This window comes from Scomber scombrus, chromosome 7 (assembly GCF_963691925.1).
Source record: "Scomber scombrus chromosome 7, fScoSco1.1, whole genome shotgun sequence".
Taxonomy (NCBI): Eukaryota; Metazoa; Chordata; class Actinopteri; order Scombriformes; family Scombridae; genus Scomber; species Scomber scombrus.
Window position 1 is genome coordinate 25442205 of NC_084976.1, and position 25184 is coordinate 25467388.

General features: G+C 37.1%; 2 protein-coding genes across 2 annotated transcripts; both read left to right on the plus strand.

The window, feature by feature from the left end:
• The first annotated feature begins 1213 nt into the window (after window positions 1-1213).
• LOC133982875 (sialic acid-binding Ig-like lectin 5) lies at window positions 1214-16834 on the plus strand. The gene is made up of 9 exons (XM_062421724.1): window positions 1214-1221; window positions 1800-1918; window positions 2256-2666; window positions 2939-3259; window positions 13685-13966; window positions 14071-14355; window positions 14535-14646; window positions 14740-14809; window positions 15741-16834. Exons 2-9 carry the CDS (start codon window positions 1858-1860, stop codon window positions 16137-16139), a joined length of 1941 nt encoding a protein of 646 aa, XP_062277708.1. The 5' UTR covers window positions 1214-1221; window positions 1800-1857; the 3' UTR covers window positions 16140-16834.
• Window positions 16835-18285: 1451 nt separating this feature from the next.
• LOC133983948 (sialic acid-binding Ig-like lectin 5) lies at window positions 18286-22456 on the plus strand. The gene is made up of 9 exons (XM_062423163.1): window positions 18286-18349; window positions 18764-19162; window positions 19452-19772; window positions 19930-20082; window positions 20119-20226; window positions 20331-20615; window positions 20793-20904; window positions 20998-21067; window positions 21976-22456. The coding sequence occupies exons 1-9, from the start codon at window positions 18286-18288 to the stop codon at window positions 22372-22374; spliced, it is 1911 nt and encodes a 636-aa protein (XP_062279147.1). The 3' UTR covers window positions 22375-22456.
• Window positions 22457-25184: the final 2728 nt, after the last annotated feature.

Sequence of the window (25184 nt, forward strand, 5' to 3'; positions counted from 1 at the left end):
GGTCCCTGTGGATGATTCCGTAGCTGTGGAGGTACTCGAGAGCCATGGTGGTCTATGTGATGTACGTCCTGGCCATGTTGACAGGAAAATACCCCCAGTCTTCCAGCAAGGAGGCACAATCCCCACCTAAAAGGTCAGGAGGAGATATAAAGACAGAAGATACCATGTTTAGATCTTCTCAGTGTGTGTTGGGTGGGTACCATGGATGGGGAGTCCATAGATAATAAAGAAAAATCAGTTTAAAGCTCATTTATCTGCTCCATCCCCGTCTGAACAAACAACCTCCTTACCTGCTATATATTCCATTACAACATGGAGGTCTCTCTTCATCTCAAATATGCAAAACATTGAGATTAAGTAGGAATTCTCGCTATAGGTGAGGATGGCTGTCTCCACCAACACCTGCTGGATCTCTCCCTCTGTGGTTAAATTCTGCCATTTTATTACCTTCATGGCAACAACTTTATGTGTTTGCTTGTGGATCTGTACAAGAGGGAAAAGGAAACATGAGCAGCTTGTACTGCAGAACATCAGCTCTGATTTGAAAAAAATCTTAAGTATGAAATCCTCGTTGCAGTTTCTCTGTGTTTGGACTGAACTCCCTGTGGTTAGAATTTAAAGGAGTCTTACTCACCCAAAGCTGCCACCACTGACCCTCTTGATGGTGTCAAAGTTGCTCTCCTCCAGTTTTTTAGGTGGAGGACAGCAGACTGAGCGAGTCTAAATCAAACACACAAAAGAGACATAATCTCTGTAAAAAAAATGAATCAACTAAATATAAAAAGTATGCACTATAAACAAAGGGATGTGTGTTTCTTAGAATCAGTTTGGAAAAAAGAAACATGAAATGAAATTGAAACACGTACCTCATGGAGGAGTTTCTCCAGTTTGTTCAGAATATTAAATAAATGAGACAATGAAAGCATGAATGTAGCTGTTACTAAATCTGAAAATATTCATAACATACAACACACACACACACACACACACACACACACACACACACACACACACACACACACACACACACACACACACACACACACACACACACACACACACACACACACACACACACACACACACACACACACACAAGACATTGCTTTTCCTCTTATTTCTTGACACTTGCACAAAGAAGGAAGAAGTATGCAAGGAGGAAGAAACAGTTCAGACAGGAGACAGACAGCAGAGACCACTGTAAAGAGAAAACATAAGGAGGTAAAACACAACATTTAACAAATCTTATAAATATCTGAAAATGTTGTTGAAGTTGTTTAAGTCATTCATCCTTTTCTGAATAATGTAAAAGTCAGTGCTGTTGAGCTGTAAAGTGTGTTGCTTCTGAAACACTTTGTGGATATAAATCATGTATATCAGTCTCACAAGAGGAGACATAATTCCTAACACTGGGCAGAAAGTCTTGTTGAACAAAGAATAAAGAAATAGAAAAATGAGTTTATGAATACATCCTTCAGAGAAGAAACAGGGTGAAACACAAACATTTACCTTATTCAATTTATGTTTTTGAATGATAAGTTATTGGAAAAAATGTCTCTCTGAATTCCCAGAGGTGGACTGTTGCTGGTTCTTAAGAGAAGGACAATAAGATATTTTATAGGAGCTGGTGTTCGGGGTATCAATAATTCAGGGGGTGTAAAAACAATAAAAGAATCAGATTAGTCACACCAAGGGTAAAGTCATAGTCAAATTTTATTGAGCAACAATGGAATAACTAAACATGCAATGTCCTGCAAGAACTTCCTTTGCTTCAGTTTCATCAGCTGAATTTCCTGCAGATTCACTGTGAAAGCTGTCCTTTGGAGGGAGAGGCAGACTGTCTCAAGTCAATTTAAGATGTTTGTTCTCATCTGGGCGACTCTGCTCTTCTCTCTGAGAGGCAACAGTGCTGACACAGGTATAGATATAGCTTTATTGTCATCTTGTCTCAATACCAACATCAAAGATAATAATCAACAAAATGGTTATAGTGATAATTTTCAATGATAAATATCCTTATGAACATTTTCCTGAGGTGATTTCAAGTGCTTCTGACTTACTGAGATAAAATTATATTGAAATTGACATTTTGTTTACCAACGATATTGTAGGTTATGAAATATGTATTGAATCAATGTTGTGTTGGCAGGTTATACAAAACAGGCACAGACATAATAGTAGCCTATTCCTCATCATATATTATCAATATATAAATATCTTCTGTCCCATTTTTCTCTCCTGATTTGTAATAACAGGTGCATCAGTGAGGCAAAGACAACACTGTCCGAATCCAGGATACTGTATCACTCTTACTGAAGGAGAAATAACAGCAGAGGCTGGACTCTGTGTTGTGATACCGTGCTCTTTCACTACTGGAATCTTCATACCCCAACATATAGTTTGGTACAAATGTGAACCATTGAAAGAAAGATGTAGTGATTCTGATATAATATTCCACACGTACACGAACAACAGAAAAGTTCAACCTGGGTTCATAGGACGAGTGTCACTGTTGGAGACGGACCTGAGTCAAAAAACCTGCAGCATCGTCATCAATGACATCACTGAGTCAGATTCTGGATCATATCAGCTCAGAGTTAATGGTATGTGGCTTGGGAAGATGGACGGATTCACATTCCCTCAAAAAGCGACCATCTCTGTTAAAGGTATGAATACAAAGTAAATAAATACAGTGATGATGCTTATTGTTGGACCTCTGAACTGCACCAACATATAAGGTGTATTTATAATCTTAATTGGGCATTAAGTAATATTTGGTATTACTCCGCAGAGGCACTTGCCGACCTCTGTGGGAGACCAGTAAGAGCTGAAGCAGTTCCTGATATACTGTGTCCTACTTATTGCCTCAATAAAGTATCTGATATTTTAGCCTACACTTAACTGAATAATAATTTTGAGACTATTGCTCTACTATTAGCTCTGAGTCAGAAGCCCACAGTGATGGTTCCTCCGCTGACAGAAGGACAGCAGATCACACTGACCTGCACTGCTCCTGGTCTCTGCTCTGGATCAGTTCCTACAATCACCTGGACGTGGAGAGGAAGAGGAGAGAAAACCGCTGAAATAACAGGAAATCTAACAGAGAGAAAAACTGAGAATATAACTGCTGTCACTCAGAGACACAGCTCAACTTTGACCTTTAATGCTTCAGCTGAACACCACGGCACCCAGGTCACCTGTAAGGTCGGCTTCACAGGTGACACAGCTACAGAGGAGACGGTGACTCTGAATGTGACCTGTAAGTAACACATACTGTCCTGTATTTAATCAGTCATTTACTATCAAAGCTATGTCCTCAGAAGTCATTTCTGATGGTTTTCTAAAGCTCAGGTCTGAACTGTGTTTAATTTTACATTATCAACAGCAGGAAACTTTATGTATTGGGGTGTTATAAAATGTTATAACATGTCTTTGTTTCATAGATGTGAAAGAAAATTAAGAGTCTGTTGCTACAGCTGATCAGAGAGAAATGTTCAGCAGCCTGGTAGCCTGTGGGAGGAAATATATAGCATAACAATAACACTAAAACAGTTATACACTCTACGTTGTGTTATTTCTTATAGTGAGTCCTGTGCAGCACTACAGACCTGGCAGTGCAGTCCTTCCCTGGGTCCTGGGTGTATCTTTAAGTGTGAATGTCTTCAGCATCATCTACGTGATTTTCCTTTGGTATGTTACTACATCTGTATTTTGAAGCCTTTGTTATTGCACTGAAGACTTCAAGACAACAAAACATGGCTCACTCTTTTCTTCTTCTCCAAAGGAGCACAAGAAGAAAGGTGAAACCACATCAAGAGGACAGAACGTATTCGTCACTGCAGAAAAGAGACCAATCAGCAGAGTATGATGTAATTGGCCACCCTCAGAGCTGACATTGTCTTTAGGCTTAAGTCATAACTATCAGACATCTTTCAAATATCCAAATATTATCAGACATCTTCAGTTTAGGGTTCCAGCATTATTCAGTCTGGTTGAATGGCAGATGGTATTTCGATACCTTGAGAAGGAGCATAAGACTGATCTGTGGAGTTATACTTTCAACATGCAAAGTGGCTTAAATGTGTCCATGACTGGGATTTATATGTAGGTACATTATGTTTCTGATGAAACCTTACTTTATTCAGAGTCAACTGTGCACACATTCTTTAGCAAAGCTGTTTTCCCATTCATACAATAAACACATTCACAACTCAGGGACAGATTTTCAGAACAAAGTTGTCTGGTGGTGGGTACTGAGAAGCTCCACTGACACAATTTTCTAAGCCAGTTTGGACTGAAACTGTAGTTTACACTGTGTACATTTCAATATTAATCTTAACATTTATTTTGAAAATGTTCATTAGATGTACCTGTGATTAACTGCTTTATATTTTAACAAGTGCCTTGAGTTTATGATCAGGATAATTTGCTTCTTATGTGTAATTGTTGGTGACAATAAAGATTTAGATTTTTAGATTTGTGTTTTTCCATATTCCTTGCAGGAATTCCCAAAGCTCAACCAACACACAACTATGATTATTTAGGCCAAACTTAGCCTGATACTGAGGTTACCCTCTGATTCTGGGCTTCTGCAGACACTCATATGTATTACCTCATAGAAAGTTTAATCAAAGCATAAGTGTGTATTCTCAACAATAGCCACTGCTAACTGTTAGTACAATAGTCAAAACTTTGAATATTTTTAAATGAGACGTTCACAGACAGAACAAAGGGCGTCTCTTGATATTTGTCCCACCAGCTCTCTGTTCAGAGTTCAGATTTGGGCCTCTTTCTCTGATGTTTCTTTTAGAATGATTTAAGAAACTGACACTTAGATCTCATTAACATAATGTTAATACAGAATAGTTACATATTATAGCTTTAAATACTGTTTCTATGAATGAGAATACATTATAAAATTACCAAAATCTGGCAGATAATGTTTTGGAAGAATTTGAAACTGGTGCCATTTCATTGGTTTCTGATTAAATCAATGAATTATCAGTTTCAGCACAACCTTTTCAATGAGTTGCTGTATTAACTTTCAGTCAGTTCTGTGCTAAAAATAATATTAACAGGAAGTTATCAGATACACTGAGAATACAGTCATGCCACATGAGGTAATGTTTAAGGTACTTCGTGGAGAAGAGTACTTACATATATTAAGCAATAAATAAAAGACATTAAAAATCCAAAAGTGCTTTATAAGAGGCTGTATTAAGTTCAATGGAGATAATAATGGATGCAGATTCTTTCTCTTTGAATCTGTAGTTATGTAATTCACTTAATCAGCAACAGAAGTTTTCTCTCCTCATGCATGAATACAACAATGTTCATTTGACCCTCATCACTCACATGACACTGCATTACCTCTGCATAATAAATTTCACCCCAAAAACTGCATGAGGTGAAGTGCTCAGTACATCTACAGTATTACTGTAGTTGGTAGTTGGTTTGTGAAGATGTCATATTCATAAATGTACTTCCCTTTTTGTGAAAATGTCAAACAACTTAGCAGTTACGGAGAGGAGATAAAACAAACACAAAAATAAAAAAAGGTTTTATTCCCTTTCATTACTGAATTTAGTTAACAAAGTGTATTTTTCCAAATGTGCAAATGTAAATATTGTTATTTCAGTATAAAAAGTGTTGCAGTCTAATGAAAGGAGCAGCCACTCAACACATATGCAGAGAGAAGGGGCACAAAAGGAGGATGCTGAGAGGGAAGGGTCAATTCAGAGCAGAGACACTCAACAGAGATCACTGTGGAGAGAAGAGAGCAAGAGAACAAAGCAAAAAGTAGTAAAACAAAACATGTCTTATTTTTTAATATGAGTTTAAATTGTAGTCGTGATTGATTCTTCTTTGACTAGTGGTAAAATCTGCATGTTTTACATATTTATATAGTGGTGTGTTGAGATAATTGCAGATATTTATTTAATTTAATTAATATAGAATATTAGCATTTTGTAACATATATATATATATATATATATATATATATATATATATATATATATATATATATATATATATATATATATACACCCCTGATGATTGTGTTAAGTCTTCTGATCATCTCCAGAATAGTTCAAAATGCAACATCTTGTTAATATTCAATGCAATACTGTTTATTTTACTGTAGTTTGCTTCTTGAAGGAAGAAACTGTCCTCTGGAGTGTCTCAACCATCAAATTAGGATGTTCGTTCTCATCTGGGTGACCCTGTTCCTCCCTGTGAGTGGCTGCAGTACTGACACAGGTAGAGTATGAAACTTTAATCTAATGATGTTACGAGACCAATATTGAATCAAAGCCAGTCATAGGAGCTATTAAAGATTCCCCCAGGCATGTTATAAAGTACATGAAAATCCTCAATAATAATTTGTTTCTAACATGGTTAAAAATGTTCAGTTATGTTGTTAAAATCCTTAAAATTACACCAATGCAAACAAACTGTCGCCTACTGAAAACTCAGTGTCTGTACATTGAAGGCTTTAATTCTCTGCATCATATTTGTGTAAACAGCATAATGCACTGTAAGCAGATGTGCTTTCACATATCATGCTTGTAGGTATGTACTGAGAGTTAAGTTAAGCACAGAGAAACTTCATCTCTTTCACAGTTCTAAAATTGTTAGATGCCAATAGTTTTTTTTTTGGCCTGTTATTTTCTTTTGACCTGATAACATGTCCATTGAGAAATGTGCATATCATTTTCATAATTTTCGTTCAGTGAATGTATAATATGTTTAGTTCATTAGTTGTTATGAAGATTGTTTCAGGTCTTGCCAGAAAATTGTAGGAGTGCAACATTTTCTAACGTTGCTCTCGACATGATATTCATTTAGTTAATTATGGTCCCATTTAATTTAATTTTGATGATAAAGCAGAGTATGCTTTAGGGTATGGCTTGTTGTGATTGACAAATCAGCACCACGGTAACAACGTTGTTTAGGTAACGTAACCATAGCGTAACCCCAGATTCACAGAGTAGCTCTAGCTGTAGTTATTTCAGTGTGTTTTCAGTTCATGAAAGTTAATTGTAACATTTTGCTCATGTAAAAGTCTTGTTCAGCGTTTGGTTGTACTAAAAGACCCGATAAGGAGTTGGCTGTTCAGTATTTCTAGTAAGTACATTTAGTGTTATTGTTTTTAAGCCCATTTTTGCAAGCAAATTTAGCATTAGCATTGTCATTATCACAGTTACCATTGCCTATAAATGCACTGTGCTAACCAAGATACCAGCTAGTGTTAGTCAGCTCCATGTTCTCTTCCAAATAGAGGTCACTTCTGGCTCCAAAAATCCAAGATGGCAACAGTCAAAGCACCAAAGGCTTCAGAGCCAAGCCCCCAGGAACAGTGCCAGGCTTTGAAGCCAAAATCACCTGACGCTATTGAACGTTTCACTATCAGGATTTGATCCATTCAGTCCGATCACATTTTGAAAGAATCCATTCAAGTTAACTGGAGGGCAAAACAGGAAGTCTCTAGTGTGCAAGCTTCATGGGTGCATGGGGGTCATATGAGTGTGTGCATTAGGTTTTCAGGAAATGGCCTTTTTGGCTTCATGCAGCACTGAGCAACATGGCCCTGCCTCCAACAGTGTATCCAGTTATCTTTATATAGCCAAGCTTATTTCATATTATTAAATGATATGTAAATGTAAACCTTCCTATTTCGCCTGGCTTTTTATAAAGAATGACTTATAGACATTATTTACTTTTTTCACTTATCCTATTGTATTCACGTTGCACGTTGGAGATAAGTGTTCTTATCCTTTGAATTAGTGAGTCTTGTTGACCCACAAATAAATCAAACCAAAAGCCTTCCTGAGAGATTTCCAACCACGGTCATCTGCTTTGCTGATTTTTCAACCAGTCTGAAGATCTGAAATTGTGATTGTGATGTCAAATTAATCCATATTTCAAAACTGACTCTGACAATTTGAATAATTAGATGCAATGATATTAAAAAGCAACATCAGCATTTGACCTGATGAAGATCAGAGTAGGATTGAAATGTGATTAAAGTTTGTGGCTTGAAATAAGTGAACAGCTGAGAATTTTCTCATATATGTACCTTTATCTTTGACAACACGTGGAAAGCAGACTGAATAGTTTCCTAGAAAAGGAAGAAATTATCTTTGAAGTGTGGCATGTGTTATTGTTGGTGACAGAAAAGACCAATTTGTATACAGGAGAGATTAGTTGTAGTTTCTCTATTAGGTCAGTTTAGTTTAGTCATTTCAGATGTATTCAACTCAAATACACATGGAAATAAATAAACATATGTCCTTGTTTTCTTCATCTCTTTTAGAAACAGCACAAACCAAAAAAAGGCAGTTTCTGACTGAAAAGGTGTAGCTTATAACATTAATATGATTTTAGCTTCACTATAAATATGCATTCATTTTCCATACTGCTTATTCTACAGTCCTTCCCTGGGTGCTGGGTGTATTTTTAAGTGTGAATGTCTTCAGCACACTTATTTTGGTATGTTACTTCATCAGTTTTTTGTTGTATTTTTAATTCCATACCGTATCTATGTCTGTGAGGACATATATTCATCTGCTGAATCATACACTCACTGGGCACTTTATTAGGAACACCTGTGTAATCTAATGCAATCCAATACAACAGCTATGCCATATATTCTACTGCTACAAAATGTACACATATTCAGTTTTGTTGATATTATCAAACAGGTGATAATTCTATTTTATGTTAATTATAGAGGTCGTAGTGGGTGGTGGTGGTGATGTTGTACTGGATTGCATTATATTGATTATATTATAGTGTTCCTAATATTTTACCACTGCATTAACATACTGAATTTTATTGCTGCAGTAAATTTAAAAAGTAAAGTTGTAGGGTTAGATCTAATATGAGCATTTATATATTTAAATCTATAACAATGCACCATATTTTATTTATATATTTATAATACAGTACATTTGGTGTACTTGAGTAAATTGTGAAATCACCCCCTCAGCTGTGAGTCATTTGGAGCCTTTGCCAAACTGTTGGTTGCTTGTTAAAAAGTTTCAATCCTCGCTGTATAAGATGACGCTGTATAAGAGGAATATTGTAGGATATTTTGGGGGTTTGTGAGTCAAGTCTTTGATACATTCTGAAAAATATATTCTCTAGATGTTATGTTGCATGCAAAGGCACCTGAAATTTGCAAAGTTTTGCTTGTAGTGTCATCAGGTTACTGTACAGGACACAGTGTAAGCTGTTTTTGAAGATGTGTCTCACTATACTGTACCACTGCTAGAAATAACAAAACAATATTTACCCTTATTTTAATAATAATAATAATAATATTAATCTCCATTCACTTCATTTGACATAAATACTGATATTATATATATGCGCCTTATATTTAGAACCCATTCTTGTATCATCCATATTTTATCATGGTTTTAATGTCATTGAACCTATTTTAAAATCAGTGTACTATTTGTGTATGTTGAGAAGTTCTGTCCTTGGAGGTTTCAGAACCTGTTTCCTACATGACTGGTCATAGCTGAACACAGCCTTCCTTATCAAATGTTACCAAGTAAATGGACTTGTGTGACCACCTCTTTGGTATAAAATTAATCCCGTATCTCATTCTGGGCTTCTCATTGCTATAGTGTGTGTACGATTTGTGTGATGATTAAAGGCAGTTTGATCGCAACAAGAAACTGTGACTTTAGTATTTACTTCTCTCACTAAAACCGACTGACCTGCTGCTTTGACAACAGTATCTATAGATACTGCACAATAAAAACATAAAAACATAAATGCAGAAGTGCTCCCTAAGATGCTGCGTGCTGTTAAAATGAGCAAACAGGGTGAATACCTATACTTTTCTATTTGTGTCTTTAGGTGTTGAATGCAGTTTGACAGAGACAAGAGTTTTCTTTTTCATACATGACTAATGTTCATTTGACCATCTTCACTGATCTGGCACTGCAGATATTAGCCAGTAACACAGACCATTTACAGCAATGCACAGTTTTTATTATTCACATTGTGCACTGTTGAAGCAACTTTTTAAAAAAAATTCAGTATGACGTACAGTCATACAGCAACAACACTTCAAAACAAATCACAAGTCAAAAAAACACATGGTTTATTGCATGTACTGGCTTCTGGTTTCTCAAGATAAAAATTCTTTGGGGAAAAAAACTGCACATTTGCAGTACTTCCCTCTTTTACAAAGGGTGCACATTACTTAATCACAGAGAGGGTAAACAAAACATTACAACAAACAAGCAATAACAACAGGCAAATCAAAATGTTTTCTGTTATGTATTGTTCAGTTTAGAAGGTGAAAAATTGTCATTAGTTAAATTAAAATACAATATGACACTATAACGTTATTTGGTGGGCAGTCTCAGTAGAGGACAAATGTTGCTCAGTGCTTTGCTCTTAAACTTCCTGAAACCTCATTGTTGCACAAAGAGCGGAGAAAACTGAGAAACACTCAGCAGAGACTGTGGAGAGAAGACTGCCGCAGACAGAAAAAGGTAAAACACAACATTGGACACATTTTTAAAATGTATTTTAAACTCTTAGTTGGAGTAAAAATGAAGTTTTCCTAACTTCTGAATTTAAATTCTTTAAAATGTGTTCCCACATTCCTGGCTTCTCTGGTAAAGAAAGTAAATCACATCACAGTCCACCTTAGTAAAGTAAGCTGGACTGTACTGGATAAAGGGTGCTTGAGGATGGGAGGATAAAAGACAGTGTGTATTTGTTAGTGTGTTCAGTAAAGGATTGAGGGGCCAAAAGCTGACAAGGGCCCTTAAATATGGCAGGGATTATAAATACTTATTGTTTAGTAGTCATGTTTTAAGAAAAGATTACTGTAATGTAGTAAAGTTCATATCTTCAGAATCTGTTCAGAATCTTTCTCGAACATATGTCACAAAGTTTTTAGCAATAAAAAATGTTTAGTGTGTTGACATCCCTGTGTAAAGTACTGTATGTTCATCTCGCAACTGTGGAATATTTTCGGTGCAACATCCTGTATTAAGATCTGTGACGTCAGCTCTGGAGTTTCCTTTGCTTGAACTTCTTGCATGTTTACTGCATTTTTAGTGTGAAAGCTGTCCTGTGGAGGGAGAGACCGACTGTCCCAGTCATCGAATTAGGATGTTTGTTCTCTTCTGGGCGACTCTGCTCTTCTCACTGAGAGGCACCAGTGCTGACACAGGTATAGATGTTTATTATTATCTTGTTTCAATGCCAGCATTAAGGATGTTAACAAGACAGCTATAATATATGTGTAAATATGTTTTCCTGAAGTGTTTCCAAATGACAACTATTTATGTTTTCCCACCCTGAATTCACCAATTCATTAGTAACATTACTCACAGCATCTACTCTGGGATATAGTATTGAAATACATTTTTTGTTTACCAAAGAAATTGTGGATGAAATTAAATTTTACTTGTAGTCTTCATGATTTATTAAATATATTATGTGGTAATGTGATCTAAACATATACTGTCCCATTTTTCTGTCCCATTTTTGTCTCCCTATTTGTAATAACAGGTGCGTCAGTGAGGCAAAGACAACACTGTCCTGTTCAAGGATACTGTATCACTCTTACTGAAGGAGAAATAACAGCAGAGGCTGGACTCTGTGTTGTGATACCGTGCTCTTTCACTACTGGTTATTACTTCACACCCCAACATATAGTTTGGTACAAATGTGAACAATATAGCTGTAGTGATTCTGATATAATATTCCACACGTACACGAGCAAAAGAAAAGTTCAACCTGAGTTCAGAGAACGAGTGTCACTGTTGGAGACGGACCTGAGTCAAAAAACCTGCAGCATCGTCATCAATGACCTCACTGAGTCAGATTCTGGATCATATCAGCTCAGAGTTATTGGGAGGACGGACAGATTGACATTCCCTCAAAAAGCGACCATCTCTGTTAAAGGTATGAAGACAAAGCAAATATATAGAGTGATTATGTTTATTGTTGGACCTCTGAACTGCACAAACAATGCATTTATAGTCTTAATTGGGCATTAAGTAATGTTTGGTATTACTCCACAGAGGCACTTGTCGACCTCTGTGGGAGACTAGTAAATGTTTAAGCAGTTCCTGATATACTGTCTCCTACTTATTGCCTCAATAAAGTATCTGATATTTTAGCCCAAACTTAACTGAATGATAATCTTGAGACTATTGACCTGATTCCACTCATGTACTGCTCTACTATTAGCTCTGAGTCAGAAGCCCACAGTGATGGTTCCTCCGCTGACAGAAGGAAAGCAGACCACACTGACCTGCACTGCTCCTGGTCTCTGCTCTGGATCAGTTCCTACAATCACCTGGACGTGGAGAGGAAGAGGAGAGGACGACTCTCACATTACAGGAAACATCGTGACAGAGACTCTGACTGCTTTCAAACAGAGACACAGCTCAACTTTGACCTTTAATGCTTCAGCTGAACACCACGGCACCCAGGTCACCTGTAAGGTCGGCTTCACAGGTGAAACAGCTACAGAGGAGACAGTGACTCTGAATGTGACATGTAAGTAGCACATACTGTCCTGTTTTTAATCAGTCATTTTTACTGTATAAACTATCAAAGATATGTCCTCAGAAGTAATTTTTGATGGTTTTCTAAAGATCAGGTCTGAACTGTGTTTAATTTTACATCAACAACAGGAAACTTTGGGATTTAACATTTTATAACATGTCCTTTTTTCATAGATGTGAAACAAATTAAAGTCACTGGGAATACAAGTCTGAAGGAGGGTGAGACTCTGAATCTGACCTGCAGCATTGAAAGCTTCCCTCCATCTTCTATCATGTGGACTAAACTCTCCAACAAAACTGTGAAAAATGGAAGAGAAACTAATCTTCAGAACGGCACAGAAACTGACCTGCAGACTGACACTGAAACAGCCAGTCTTATCATCCCTAATGTGACAGCAGAACACGCTGGACAGTACATCTGTACAGCAAAACATTTGAACAACACCCTGTCAAACGAAGATGATGTAACAGTTAAATGTAAGTATACTGCATTATGGTTTCATACAGTTGTTCTCTTCATTGAGGTAGCTGAAACTTGAGTTACATCCATGGGATTTTATTGTCTTCTACTGTCGTCGTCTTAATATTTTCTATTCTTATTCTTATTCTTATTCTTATTCTTATTCTTATTCTTATTCTTATTCTTATTCTTATTCTTATTCTTATTCTTATTCTTATTCTTATTCTTATTCTTATTCTTATTCTTATTCTTATTCTTATTCTTATTCTTATCATCAGTGGAGAGAAAAATCTCCCTGACATATTCACCCTGACTAACTTTACTCTTACAGTCTGTGCTTTTTTCATTTCATTTGAAGACTGCAAAACCTTTTATTGAATTTATTTTCTAATTCAGAAAATTCAAAAATACTATGAGCTCTTGGACTTATAGAACCATTGTACTAGACTCACTGAACCCAAGTTTGGAATAAAATGACTTTGGTTGTCTGTTAAAGTGTTAGAGATGTATTTTTAGACTTAGACGCCCCCAAGTGGTAGTAACACAAATATATTTTGTATGTATACATGCTATCAAAATATATTTTTTTACATTTCAGTATGACTATTAAGAAGTCACTTGTCTTGCAGAGATCTTATCTGAAATTTTAATATTTTTTTAATCTGTTCCACAGATATGAGGAAAGCTGAAATCACTGGGGATGTAATTGTTAAAGAAGGCGACACTCTGAATCTGACCTGCAATGCTGAAAGTTTTCCTCCATCTCTGATCACATGGTCTAAACTTGGCCTCAACACAAGTCTCCACAGTAGAATCGATGTTGACCTGCAGAACAACACTGGACTATCCACACTTATCATCCCTAATGTGACAACAGAACACTCTGGATGTTACATCTGCACTGTAAAACATGTGGACAATACTCTGACTCTACATGCTGATGTAACTGTGGCTCGTAAGTAGACTGTACTAATCTCCTTAAAAATGAAGATTATGTTCACAGTCTTTATCAGCTCCCTGTATGTTTGCTGTAAAGTGATTCTACTTGTCTGTTTGCAGGGTTTGCAAAGATCCTAAAAGGCTCTGGATGTGTGGCTCAGTCGACAGCTCTGACCTGTGTGTGTATGAGTCAGGGGGTTCCCTTACCCACCATCAAATGGCCGATGATTGAAAACCACAATGAGTACTCTGTCATTACCACTGTGTCAAAACACACAGTCAACAGCACCATCACCCTGCCTGTAACAGACCACAGAAACACTGCTGTTGAGTGTGTCAGCAGTAATGGAAATGGAGAAGCAAAAGAAAACCTCACCATCCAAATACACTCGCCAAAAAAAGAAGGTAAGTGTTAGTAACTGAAACACTTCTGTCTCTTCAGACCACGGTTTCCTATTTTTTGGTACTGTGAACTTGCACTCAGACAAGATTTCAAAAATAAATCAACTGTGTCGTGTAGAGTATATTATTGTTCAGAACAACATGGACAACACATATTTTTCTTCTGTTCCTTTTTCATCCAGGTCAATCCACAGGATTACTAAGCATTGTCTCACGGCTGGACATCATCATTGCATTTTTGATTGGGGTACTTCTTACAACAACCCTTTGCTGTTTGGCAAAGACATATAATAGGTAATCTATTGATTCCATTCATTAATTCTTGTTTTTTTGTGTGGATAATCTTCATACAGACATTAAAATGTGTTTAAATGTATTTCTCTCCAGAAAAAATCAGAAGAGCTCTGGAAGTCTAGATGGGACCCTGGAGATGGTGACCGCCCAGGAGGATCCTCTGGTATTATTATTATTTATCCAGCTAATACATCTTTATACTAATATATTGCTGTGAATTGGTTAAGATTTCTCTTTTTGTGAATGATCACAGTATTTTTACATGTTTGAGTGCATTTATTTATTATTTACTGCAATTTTTTATGAATGCTGTAGTATTTAAAATCTGTGAATGTGTTTGCAATTTCAGTCAGAAACACTTCATTGAACTTCAGTGTAAATATGACATATTAAATAGTTTGATTTGCTGGAAAATATTCCTCTTTGAGGGATCTCTCAAGAACAAACAACCCCTGGAAAAACCCAAACATGAACATTAAAGCTTAATTGGATCAAAAATGCCAACAGGGGGAAATTGAAGTAGTGGAGGGAAATGCATGATGATATGCCACCAGGCAGTGATGCAACTGATGAATGAGCCACTGGTAGTCAAGCATGTGTGAAGTAACTGATGCCAATCAACTCATGCAAGCACAACCTCAGTGCTCTACCTGAGTTCTGCTTCATTCATTTCACTTCAATGTGAAAGTCAACTTGCACACATGCAAACTTGAGATACTATATCCTATCAAACTAAGTCAACACCATGTTTGCTTAAATGGTCAAGTTCCCTTTTTGTTGCTTTGCAGTGCAGCTGTAAATACAGACTGATTTGAAAAGACTGCACTATCTTGCCACTATGCACTACTTACAATCATGATTAAAGCTGATACAAGTTGTGATGGAATGCATTATCTCAAATAAACTTCAAGATTTGCTTCAACCCTATTTCCAAACCATATTAAAATAAATGGACACCAGTTGTAGCGTTTAATAACAACATTAAAACATGACTTAAACAATAATGTAAATGTAAGATCTCATGCATGGTGTACACAGTTTTGGGCTTGTTGCAGCTGCTGACTGAGTCATGCTTTCTGTATTATACCTGACAGATACATCCTGATCAAGCTGTGCAAGATAATCAAACTCACCACCAAGAGGCACCAAAAGATGGAGCTGAAGGAGTGGAGAGAGGAGCCCCTGATCTATACAGTGCAGCAAAAGACGTGGAGTACGCCAGCATTGACTTCTCCGTGTTGAAAAGAAGAAGTCTCAGGGGGGCAGCAAAGAAGCAAGAAACCACGGAGACAGAGTACACAGAAATTAAGAGAGAAGAAAAAGTGGAAAGGCAAGACAATGATGGAGAGCCAGATGAAATGTTGGAGTGCAAAGAAGAGGAGGCGGCCATGGCAGAGGACGATGAGGAGATAAAACATTGTGTGGCCAAAGAGGAAGAAGTGGAGGATGTGGCGTTGTATTCCAATTTGAAGGATATAATGGACGAGATGTGAAGACTGTAAAGCTTAGTGGAGTCATTTAAGGACAAAGTGTCTTCTGTTCTTCAGACGTGATGGATTATTATTCTGATGTGTAAATGACAGCAGTGTGTAAGCTTTCTACCACAGGGCAGTGATCTTCAAATGGAAATTTGACAATGGGTAAACTGAAGTAATCGGGACACTTCACAGCTCTAGGCTTGAAGGCTGTAGAAGATCTATTAATGCAACTAAAATGGACTGGAAGATGTAAATAATTCCCCTGTTTAAATTATGTTATATACCTTCATTTAACTAGGATAAGTACTGTATGTGTTCCAAAATTTCCTTGTGGTTTATTCAAGTGTCTGCTTCAGGCAAAATTAACCATTTCCGAAAACCTTGTTTCATTTTTATTAGCTGGTAGCATGGCTCTATGGATGTCAGTGTGAGTCTGTCAGTCTTACAGTTGGTTGGTCAGTCCACCACTTCGGTCCAGACTGAAATATTTCAATAACTATTGGATGGATTGCTATGAAATTTTGTAAAGTCATTCATGATTTTCATTGAAGAGGGATTTTAATTGTAAGTGGCTGTAACCTTTGATGATACACACTGGATTTGATGAACTTAGACTGCAGAAACCCTCTTATTAGCTTCAGCTGGACTTCAGATATTAATTTTGGCCAGTATGAGGACTGTACATGTTGAATGGAATGGCTATCTATCTCTACAGGAATGTAAAATAAAAGTTGTTTTGTAATATTTTCCTGAAATTAATGAAGATGACATATCACTTGCAATCATTTTCACAAAGATATTTAGATTTAGATTAAACTCAACATTTCATGTTAAAATATTTGGACCTGATTTGTATAGCCCTGGTTGGTGCTGTCGTTGAAGAAAGACAGATGGATAACACATACGATAGATCACTTCTCCTTTTAAAAATGTGTTGCAAGAAGCAGCGAGGAACACAGTGATAAGACAGAGCAGTGTGGATGTTTAATATAAAATGCATTTGTTTCTGCTGTGAATTCAAAAGGTGAGTTGTCAGTAACAACAAAGCCTTTCTTTCTTTCTGTACACTCTGAAGTGTTTAAAGGCTCAATATGGCTTGTACTAACTGATAAAGGCCAAACTGTAGCTAGTTCTTACTTAAAATACTTATAGTCTAACACCTTGAACAGGAAGCTATTTGAAAGAATGCAATGCTACTATATAAGGCAATGTTAATATGAGTGATCAGTTCAGCAACTTTTCTGAGAAGAGAACTTAAAGACGACCCAAAATAAACCATAAAACCAGGAACCATAACACACTTCCACAAATGATTTTCTTTCTAACAGACTTAATGCAGTTTACATGAATGCAGATATGTCTGTCATGGGTCTGCTGGTATTTAGTGCATTTAGTAAATGAGAGGAGTTATCATCTTTTATCTTCCTCTCACAATTGATGATCATTATTCAACAGACACAGCAGATATCCAGTGATGCAGCCCATTCAACATCATGCACATCCAGTTATGCACATAATGAATTAAGAAGAATAAGCAATACAAATCTGCATGTGCAATATTGCTCAATGTGTGTGTGTACTGTAATGTGATATAAGAGGCTGTTAAGTCTTAAGAAGAGAGGAAATAAAATCAGTGTTGTGAAGAGACACTCCCTGGTTCGTGTCATGTGAAAAAAGGGAAGATGTATAAAAGAACGAGGAAGAGAGGAAGACTCAGTTCATAGTAGATACACTCAGCAGAGATCATTGTGAAGAGAAGACAGCAGCTTTTATGAGGAGGTAAAATACCATATCACCCTTACTTTTTAAAAATACAACTCTAAATTATAAACTGAAATTACAGAAGTGATTTATTCTTCCTTGAAATGTATCTTTTGAAATTCCTGGGTGGACAGTTAATTGGAAAAGTCTGGGTTTGGGTCTGGGTTCAGGGGACTTACAACCCTGGAGAAGATGTTAACCAAATGTATTAATCTAACAGAATTGCTGAATATGCAACATCCAGTGTTTGAAACTATGCCGTCAACAGTCATCTGTGGAGCTGTTTCTGATCCAGTTTCATCAGCTGAACTTCCTGTTTGTTCACTGAATTTAATATTTTTGTACTTTTGAAAGGACGAGTGTCTTCTGTGGACAGACCGATTGTCTCAAGTATCGAATTATGATGTTTGTTCTCTTCTGGGCAACTCTGCTCTTCTCTCTGAGAGGCAGCAATGCTGATGAAGGTATACATCTTTATTATCATCTTGTTTCAATGCCAGCGTTAAGGATATTAACAGGACAGCTATAATAAATGCATAAATATATTTTACTGAAGTGTTTTCCAATGACAAGTATTTATGTTTTCCCACGCTGAATTCAGCAACTAATTAGCAACATTACTCACAGCATCTACTCTGGGATATAGTATTGAAATTAAACTTTTGATTACCAAAGAAACGGTGGATTAAGAAATGACATTACATTCTGAACCATTTTTGGGTTTTCTGCTAAACGATGCTGACAACACAAGACAAGACAGAGTTATATAACACAGAAACAATCCTACTTGTAGTCTTCATGATTTATCAAATATATTATCTGGTAATGTCATCTAAATATATTCTGTCCCATTTTTCTCTCCCTATTTGTAATAACAGGTGCATCAGTGAGGCAAAAACAAGATTGTCCTGTTCCAGGATACTGTATCACTCTTACTGAAGGAGAAATAACAGCAGAAGCTGGACTCTGTGTTGTGATACCATGCTCTTTCACAACTCCTGATACCTTTACACCCCAACATATAATTTGGTCCAAATGTGAACCATCTAAAAAATGTAGTGAGTCTTATATAATATTCCACACATACAAGAACAACACAAAAGTTCAGCCTCAGTTCAGAGGACGAGTGTCACTGTTGGAGACGAACCTGAGTCAAAAAACCTGCAGCATCGTCTTCAATGACCTCACTGAGTCAGATTCTGGATCATATCAGCTCAGAGTTATTGGGAGGACGGACGGATTGACATTCCCTCAAAAAGCGACCATTTCTGTTAAAGGTATGAAGACAAAATATATACAGTGATTATGTTTATTGTTGGACCTCTGAACATCACCAACATATAATATGCATCTATAGTATTAAATAGGAATTAAGTAATGTTTGGTATTACTCCACAGAGGCACTTGTCGACCTCTGTGGGAGACTAGTAAGCGTTAAGCAGTTCCTGATACACTGTCTCCTACTTATTGCCTCAATAAAGTATCTGATATTTTAGCCTAGATTTAACTGAATGATAATCTTGAGACTATTGACCTGATTCCACTCATGTACTGCTCTACTATTAGCTCTGAGTCAGAAGCCCACAGTGATGGTTCCTCCGCTGACAGAAGGACAGCAGACCACACTGACCTGCACTGCTCCTGGTCTGTGCTCTGGATCAGTTCCTACAATCACCTGGACGTGGAGAGGAAGAGAAGAGAACACCACTGAAATAACAGGAAATCTAACAGAGAGAAAAACTGAGAATCTAACTGCTGTCATTCAGAGACACAGCTCAACTTTGACCTTTAATGCTTCAGCTGAACACCACGGCACCCAGCTCACCTGTAAGGTCGGCTTCACAGGTGACACAGCTACAGAGGAGACAGTGACTCTAAATGTGACCTGTAAGTAACACATACTGTCCTGTATTTAATCAGGAACATTCACTATCTAAAATATTTGCGAAGAGATGTTCTCTGAAGTCATTTTTGATGGTTTTCTAAAGGAAACTTTGGGATTAAGGGATGTTATAACATTTTATAACATGTCCTCGTTTCATAGATGTGAAAGAAATTAAAGTCACTGGGAATACAAGTCTGAAGGAAGGTGAGACCCTGAATCTGAGCTGCAGTGTAGAAAGCTTCCCTCCATCTTCCATCATGTGGACTAAACTCTCCAACAAAACAAATGGAAGAGAAACTAATCTTCAGAACGGCACAGAAACTGACCTGCAGACTGACACTGAAACAGCCAGTCTTATCATCAATAATGTGACAGCAGAACACGCTGGACGTTACATCTGTACAGTAAATCATGTGGACAATACTCTGACTCTACATGCTGATGTAACTGTGGCTCGTAAGTAGACTGTACTAATCTCCTTAAAAATGAAGATTATGTTCACAGTCTTTATAAGCTTACTGAATGTTTGCTGTAAAGTGATTCTACTTGTCTGTTTGCAGGGTTTGCAAAGATCCTAAAAGGCTCTGGATGTGTGGCTCAGTCGACAGCTCTGACCTGTGTGTGTATCAGTCAGGGGGTTCCCTTACCCACCATCAAATGGCCGCTGATGGAAAACCACACTGAGTACTCTGTCATTACCGCTGTGTCAAACCACACAGTCAACAGCACCATCACCCTGCCTGTAACAGACCACAGAAACACTGCTGTTGAGTGTGTCACCAGTAATGGAAATGGAGAAGCAAAAGAAAACCTCACCATCCAAAAACACTCACCAAAAAAAGAAGGTAAGTGTTAGTAACTGAAACACGTCTGTCTCTTCAGACCACGGTTTCCTTTTTTTTGTACCGTGAACTTGCACTCAGACAAGATTTCATAAGAAATCAACTGTGTCGTGTACAGTATATTATTGTTCAGAACAACATGGACAACACATATTTTTCTTCTGTTCCTTTTTCATCCAGGTCAATCCACAGGATTACTAAGCATTGTCTCACGGCTGGACATCATCATTGCATTTTTGATTGGGGTACTTCTTACAACAACCCTTTGCTGTTTAGCAAAGAAATGCCATAGGTACTCTATTGAATCCATTCATTAATTCTTGGTTTTGTTTGTGGCTAATCTTCATACAGAGATTAAAATGTGTTTAAATGCATTTCTCTCCAGAAAAAAGCAGAAGAGCTCTGGAAGTCTAGATGGGACCCTGGAGATGGTGACGGCCCAGGAGGATCCTCTGGTATTATTATTATTTATCCAGCTAATACATCTTTATACTAATATATTGCTGTGAATTGGTTAAGATTTCTATTTTTGTGAATGATCACAGTATTTTTACATGTTTGAGTTCATTTATTTATTATTTATTGCTATTTTTTATGAATGCTGAAGTATTTAAAATCTGTGAATGTGTTTGCAATTTCAGTCAGAAACACTTCATTGAACTTCAGTGTAAATATGGCATATTAAACAGTTTGACTTGTTGGAAAATATTCCTCTTTGAGGGATCTCTCAAGAACAAACAACCCCTGGAAAAACCCAAACATGAACATTAAAGCTTAATTGGATCAAAAATGCCAACAGGGGGAAATTGAGGTAGTGGAGGGAAATGCATGATGATATGCCACCAGGCAGCTGGTAGTGATGCAACTGATGAATGAGCCACTGGTAGTCAAGCATGTGTGAAGTAACTGATGCCAATCAACTCTTGCAAGCAACTTTATTTCACTTCAATGTGAAAGTCAACTTGCACACATGCAAACTTGAGATACTATATCCTATCAAACTAAGTCAACACCATGTTTGCTTAAATGGTCAAATTCCCTTTTTGTTGCTTTGCAGTGCAGCTGTAAATACAGACTGATTTGAAAAGACTGCACTATCTTGCCACTATGCACTACTTACAATCATGCTTAAAGCTGATACAAATTGTGATGGATTGCAGTATCTCAAATAAACTTCAAGATTTGCTTCAACCCTATTTCCAAACTATATTAAAATAAATGGACACCAGTTGTAGCGTTTAATAACAACATTAAAACATGACTTAAGCAATAATGTAAATGTAAGATCTCATGCATGGTGTACACAGTTTCGGGCTTGTTGCAGCTGCTGACTGAGTCATGCTTTCTGTATTATATCTGACAGATACATCCTGATCAAGCTGTGCAAGATAATCAAACTCACCACCAAGAGGCACCAAAAGATGGAGCTGAAGGAGTGGAGAGAGGAGCCCCTGATCTCGACAGTGGAGCAGAAGATGTGGAGTACGCCAGCATTGACTTCTCCGTGTTGAAAAGAAGAAGTCTCAGGGGGGCAGCAAAGAAGCAAGAAACCACGGAGACAGAGTACACAGAAATTAAGAGAGAAGAAAAAGTGGAAAGGCAAGACAATGATGGAGAGCCGGATGAAATGTTGGAGTGCAAAGAAGAGGAGGAGGCCATGGCAGAGGAGGATGAGGAGATAAAACATTGTGTGGCCAAAGAGGAAGAAGTGGAGGATGTGGCGTTGTATTCCAATGTGAAGGATATAATGGACGAGATGTGAAGACTGTAAAGCTTAGTGGAGTCACTTAAGGACAAAGTGTCTTCTGTTCTTCAGACGTGATGGATTATTATTCTGATGTGTAAATGACAGCAGTGTGTAAGCTTTCTACCACAGGGCAGTGATCTTCAAAGGGAAATTTGACATTGGGTAAACTGAAGTAATTGGGACACTTCACAGCTCTAGGCTTGAAGGCTGTAGAAAATCTATTAATGCAACTGAAATGGACTGGAAGATGTAAATAATTCTCTTGTTTAAATTATGTTATATACCTTAATTTAACTAGGATAAGTACTGTATGTGCTTCAAAATGTCCCTGTGGTTTATTCAAGGGTCTGCTTCAGGCAAAATTAACCATTTCCGAAAACCTTGTTTCATTTTTATTAGCTGGCAGAGTGGCTCTATGGATGTCAGTGTGAGTCTGTCTTACAGTTGGTTGGTCAGTCCACCACTTCGGTCCAGACTGAAAGATTTCAATAACTATTGGATGGATTGCTATGAAATTTTGTAAAGTCATTCATGATTTTCATAGAAGAGGGATTTTAATTGTAAGTGACTGTAACCTTTGATGAATCACACTGGATTTGACTGCAGAAACCCTCTTATTAGCTTCAGCTGGACTTCAGATATTAATTTTGGCCAGTATGAGGACTGTACATGTTGAATGGAATGGCTATCTATCTCTACATGAACATTAAATAAAAGTTGTTTTCTAATATTTTCCTGAAATGAATGAAGATGACATATCACTTGCAATCATTTTCACAAAGATATTTAGATCTTAAATTAAACTCAACATTTCAAGTTAAAACATTTGGACCTTATTTGTATAATCCAGGTTGGTGCTGTTTTTGAAGAAAGACAGATGGATAACACATACGATAGATCACTTCTCCTTTTAAAAATGTGTTGCAAGAAGCAGCGAGGCGCACAGTGATAAGAGAGAGCAGTGTGGATTTTTAATATAAAATGCATTTGTTTCTGCTGTGAATTCAAAAGGTGAGTTGTCAGTAACAACAAAGTCTTTCTTTCTTTCTGTACACTCTGAAGTGTTTAAAGGGTCAATATGTCTTGTACTAACTGATAAAGGCCAAACTGTAGCTAGTTCTTACTTAAAATACTTATAGTCTAACACCTTGAACAGGAAGCTATTTGAAAGAATGCAATGATACTATATAAGGCAATGTTAATATGAGTGATCAGTTCAGCAACTTTTCTGAGAAGAGAACTTAAAGACGACTCACATTAAACCATAAAACCAGGAACCATAACACACTTCCACAAATGATTTTCTTTCTTATAGACTGCATGCAGTTTAAATGATTGCAGATATGTCTGTCATGGGTCTGCAAGTATTTAGTGCATTTAGTAAATGAGAGGAGTTATCATCTTTTAACTTCCTCTCACAATCGACCATCATTATTCAACTGACACAGCAGATATCCAGTGATGCAGCCCATTCAACATCGTGCACATCCAGTGATGCATATAATGAATTAAGAAGAATAAGCAATACAAATCTGCATGTGCAATATTGCTAAATGTGTGTGTGTACTGTAATGTGATATATAAGGCTGTTAAGTCTTATGAATAGAGGAAATAATAGCCAGTGTGGTGTAGAGACACTTCCTGGGAACGTGTCATATGCAAAATAGGAAGGTGTACACAAAAGGAGGTAGAGAGGAAGACTCAGTTCATAGTAGAGACACTCAGGAGAGATCACTGTGAAGAGAAGACAGAAGCTGTTATAACAACTTTGGTTATAACGAGGTAAAATACAATATTAACCTTTCTTTTTTTTTTAAATGTCACTTTAAATTATAAACTGAAATTACAGAAGTTTTTTATTCTTCCTTCTTTTGAAATTCAAATGTATTAATCTAACAAAATTGCTGAATGTGCAACATACAGTATTTGAAACTATGCGGTCAACTGTCATCTGTGGAGCTGTTTCTGATCAAGTTTCATTAGCTGAACTTCCTGTATGTTCACTGCATTTAATATTTTTGTACTTCTGAAAGGACGAGTGTCTTCTGTGGACAGACTGACTTACTCAAGTACCGAATTAGGTTGTTTGTTCTCATCTGGGCGGCTTTCCTCCTCTCTGTGAGCTGCAGCATTGCTGACACAGGTAGAGTACGTGGCTGAATTGTAATCTTGATATACAGTATTTAACAAAACTCAGTACATGCATGTGCAATATCACAATGACATTAAATGATTCAAATTAGTATCATCTTATACTAATTGTAGTATATTGAGAAGTGTATTTTATTGTAATTGTTTGTAAAAACAAAAAGGTTGCATGGACTAAATTGAAAAGACAGGCCTCTAAGTACAACCTCAATGCAACAAAAGTGAGTACACCTCTGACCACTGAAACAAAACATAATTACATCTGTGACTTCCAGTTAAGACTAATTGCCTGAGAAAAGTTATAAAAGAACCTGTGAACATCACAACTTTTCTGGGCTTGGTTGTGTCTCAGGCAACATTGCTCATCACTGCTGAATAAGTAAGAAACCAGATTATGAGACCTCGTAAAGATGGTAGAGGGTTAAATATCATCAGTAGGCTACTGAACAGAAGCCAAAACACAGTTGCAGCAGTGGCTTGGAGGTACAGGAGGACCAATACTACCGATAACAGGAGGTGCAGTGGCTGTCACCGAAAAATGACAGCATGCACAATTCGCTATTTATTCATGTTTCTGACTTGGCATGAAGATTATCTGTAGAAATTAGTGTATTACTGACTGCCCAGACAGTGAAAAGATCCATGAACAATATCCAAGAGAAATAACTACTCACTAA

Coding starts and splice junctions, on each gene's coding strand:
- LOC133982875 (XM_062421724.1), top strand. CDS start 1,858: ATGTTTGTTCTCATCTGGGCGACTCTGCTCTTCTCTCTGAGAGGCAAC. Junction 1,919..2,255: donor AGGCAACAGTGCTGACACAG/GTATAGATATAG, acceptor TTGTAATAACAG/GTGCATCAGTGAGGCAAAGA. Junction 14,647..14,739: donor TTGGCAAAGACATATAATAG/GTAATCTATTGA, acceptor ATTTCTCTCCAG/AAAAAATCAGAAGAGCTCTG.
- LOC133983948 (XM_062423163.1), top strand. CDS start 18,286: ATGATGTTTGTTCTCTTCTGGGCAACTCTGCTCTTCTCTCTGAGAGGC. Junction 19,163..19,451: donor AGCGACCATTTCTGTTAAAG/GTATGAAGACAA, acceptor CTCTACTATTAG/CTCTGAGTCAGAAGCCCACA. Junction 20,227..20,330: donor TGCTGATGTAACTGTGGCTC/GTAAGTAGACTG, acceptor GTCTGTTTGCAG/GGTTTGCAAAGATCCTAAAA.